At 33.5% G+C, this 4,043-nt stretch overlaps 1 protein-coding gene across 1 annotated transcript in view; it reads left to right on the forward strand.

Moving 5' to 3' along the window:
- The window catches only part of LOC107285572 (myosin-7B), a 46,253-nt gene extending 45,479 nt beyond the window's left edge, over window positions 1-774 (forward strand). Inside the window, 2 exon segments of the mRNA XM_015813775.1 lie at window positions 96-282; window positions 763-774. Of these exon segments, the coding sequence (XP_015669261.1) occupies window positions 96-282; window positions 763-774 (199 nt within the window).
- The last annotated feature ends 3,269 nt before the right edge of the window (window positions 775-4,043 follow it).

The following is a 4,043-nucleotide window of genomic DNA, read 5'->3' on the forward strand; positions in this document are numbered from 1 at the left end:
AAATAGTGAACATAATGTGAAAAAAGTGGACTGTCCACTCAAATAGTGGACACCTGGCAACCCTAAAAATTCCTCAGTCATTCAATGCAGCCAAGAATCTCTCTCATATCTGGCTCCACTACATCAAATTCCATCTTCTATTCATAGGAGCAACAAGCCAACTCCAACCTGGTCAAATACCGCAAAGTGCAGCATGAACTTGATGATGCTGAGGAACGAGCAGATATTGCAGAGACGCAAGTGAACAAGCTGCGTACTCGCACTAGAGAAGTTCCTCTGAAGGTGAGAACAATATTGCCTGAGGTAAAACATGGTAATTATCTCCCCATCAGTCTCATTCCTTAATGGATAAACTGTTGGGGAACAGGTATTAGCTCTTTATTTGATGTGATAAGATTTCATTGGCTCCATTAAGACTACTCAGCTGTAATCGATGTATAAATCAGGGAATAGGGGGATGGCTGAGACATAGAGCATGACAAAGATTAATGTGTTGTTTTTGCTTGCTTAGTCAGACAAAAATAATTCTTTTTCTCTGTGTTCTCTGCATAAATACATAATGTATCACAGGCTGGATTTGAGCTTTCAAAATGTAATGTGTAATCAGAATACAATAATTATAAACATCATTGTATTCTGAGGTGGAATATCCAAGCCACAAAGCAATGCAAAACACTTTTCACGAAAGAGGGAGATGGGGCTCTGAGAAGTTATCTGTGGCAATCAAATCTGAAAGTAACTTTTTTTTATTATTGTTAACAGCATGAAGAATAAGAAACTTCAGTGTAACATCACTTCGATGAATATGGCTATGTAATGGCTGCAACAGTCATTTCTGACTCTGTAGTGAATAAAGTCTAATGCTCATGATGGAAAGTGTGTAACTTTTTTTTTTTAGAATATTCAACTGTAGAATGTCTTCCTATGAGGCTTTTTTAAAATGGAACTTTTGTTTCACATCTTATTTATTTTATTTATTTATTTTATTTATTTAAATTTATATCCCGCCCTTCTCAAATTTGGAGAGTCTGACAGCATCTTTTGAGCCTAGCATTATTTAAGGAATAAGTATTGCTAATATAAAGCATTTCATGACCTGCATAAAAAAAAAATCATCTCAGGTGTAACCAGACTTTCAGAATCTGGCTATCACAGCCTATCACAACTCTCTTGCTACAGTGATGAACATTCAACAGTCTTGGAGAGCTGCTACTATATATAAATATCTGATTGATCTACCTTTTTACAAACAAGCTCAAACTGGAGTTCTTTGAATAATATTTCGTGAGACATGTTTTAAAATAGAATTCTTTATTCCATTTAATACATTTATGTGGTGTTAGTCAGTCAGTATTAATCTGGGCAGCATGAACATTAATTTGTGTGAAATAATTAAAATTTCCAGAAACATTTGCTGGCTAGGGGAGTCGCCTTTTTGCCACAAAACAGTTCCATTCCTTCAGCGATTTCCCCTTTTTTTTAAACAGCCACATATAAATGTGATTTGCCAGCTATTACTCCTCCACACAATTTATACTTAATCCAAGGCTATTGTAGTTTCTCATCATACACAAAGATGATCTACAGCAGTAGCTGTGGAAGAGGAACATGGGCACTCATGTGTCCCTGTAAGGAACCAAAAGGCCAATAATATACCCTGAGCCAAAACCTCCAACCCAACACTTTGGAATTGCCTACACTGAAAAGTCAGAAATAAATACACAGCATGATAGGTAAATCATCCTTGGAGTAGCTAAGTATTTTTGTTTTTTAGTGAGAGAAGTCTCACTGAAAGCCAAATTGATTAGTAAAAAGAAGGATGGTCATTCAAAGGCAAGACATATGTATGAATTAATTAGATACTTAGAATTCATTTTTGTAGACGATGGCCATACAGTCCTGATGTTTCAGTTCTAATCAAAAGGAATCCACAGGCATTTGAGTCTTTATGTTTACTATAATTGCAGAGTCACTACAATGACCTAGGACTGAGGATGTGGGGATGTTGTAGAAGCAATTGACTCTCTCAAAATTTATCCCAAACTAAAATTCTTGAATGACATTCTCCAAAGGCATCAGATGTATAACGGAGTACAGGGCCACTGGGAAAGTCAGTTTAAACATATCCTTAAGAGGTTTCTTTAAAGCAAGATACATGATTTACTCCAAAGTTTCCATTTTATTTCTGACAAGCTGTAAAGGATAAAACAATAGGGATAGCCTTAATAAAGTGCTGTTTTGTTCAGGTAATAGATTCACAATTAGATAATTACGGAGCAGTCAGGCTTTCTTGACAGGGCTCTTATCATAAAAAAGTGGACGCTGTCTTTGTCCCCAGTAAATACCTTAATAATTTTGTATGCAAATCAACCACCAGAGATCTCTAATTTCTATTACTTTTGCCCCAAAATAAGGTGCAATAGCGTGTGCAGAGCAAATGTGAATGGGGGAATAGCTGATCAACTGTATCTTACTTTCAAATATTGTAGGTTTCATGGAGATGTCTTGCTATTATTACATTTCTAATTACATTTCTAATGGCCAATTCTAATAAAAATGTTATGCTTTGAAGGATAAATTTTAACAGAATACAACCAAGATATCTTCTTGAAATTTTTAACTTGAGGCTTTTTAAGGATCTGTTTAAGATAAAATGTTATAAAATTATAAATGCATACATAAGAATAGTTGAAAGCTAAGGACAAAAAGGGCTGTTCTAATGCTTCATAAATTTCATAAAGTGCCTGAGCACAATGATGAAATGAAGCTTTTATTCCCAAAAAAAAGTTTCTGGAATCAAACACCAGCTGTCTTTCAACTAATTTGTTTAAACACTGGCAGTTACAACAGCAAGTTCAATATTTACTGAATAATTCACCCGATATGAAATACAAGTAAGTATCAGTAGTAGACTAGACAACTTCCAGTTACTATTACACATTAAGAACAATATATATTATATTATATATATATATTGTTCTGGTGTGTGAGTGTGTGGGCACATACACATCAGAACGGATGGTGCTAATTCTTTCACTTTAGCTGGTGCCTCTGTTTCCACAGTGCAAATTAGTACACCTTTCTGTTCAACAATAGGTTTAATATTCAGCAAAAGCAATATAGTACTGTGAAAGAAAATTCCATTTGCATTATGAACAAAATGGCCAGACTGCAGAATTTAGAAAAAAAATCCATAAATTTTTAATGTATTTGTTATCCTTCCCTTTTTTGTCTATTAGATTTACAGATACAATCAAATGGAACAATAAAAAGAAAAGAAAAAGGAGATGAAAAGGAGACCTGAAAGCATTGTAACATTAATTAAAATGTTTCAAAAATATTTTGATATAAATCTATACATTAGACTAATATTTAATCTTTTTATGATCTGTTAAATTCACATTTGTTAGATCAGGCAGAAATTATAGGATTTTTTAATTACAATTTGATTCATATTAGTTTCTGTTAATTATTTCATAAAAAGCTAATTTTAATATTCTTAAAACTATACATGGATTTATATCAATGTCATGAGGAAATTTATTCGGTTAATTTTACAAAACCTCTAAGTAAAATCTTTCCTTTGTGTTCTTTTTATTCTTCCTCGTTTTTCCCGTGATTGTATCTGAAAACCTAATAAACAAGCAAACAAACAAAAAAAGCCAGGGGGAAAAAGCCAACTACTTCCATCACTGCAATATATACCTGTTCTAGACAGCACTGTAAAAGTCCATTGAAGACAAATCCACAGAGCAGAGAAAAATACTGTTGAATGCAATAATACAGTGAACCAAATAAGAGAATGGGACAGTTTAGTACGAAACATTTCTAAAATCATTTGCAGAAAAAAGGACAAGCCATTATTTTTATGTATTTAAAAGTGAATTGCACACACGATCCTCTTGAAATGCAAAACAAAGAAAAAGATGTGAAGAATTAGGAATCAACTTTTTATGATGACTTAATAGTGGCTGGTGTACCTTAGGTGTGCTCATAAAACCAGCTTGTTTCAATGACTTAGGGAATTACCTCTCCTTTTAACT

Source organism: Protobothrops mucrosquamatus, unplaced genomic scaffold (assembly GCF_001527695.2).
Source record: "Protobothrops mucrosquamatus isolate PMUCROS unplaced genomic scaffold, P.Mucros_1.0 scaffold194, whole genome shotgun sequence".
Lineage (NCBI taxonomy): Eukaryota > Metazoa > Chordata > Lepidosauria > Squamata > Viperidae > Protobothrops > Protobothrops mucrosquamatus.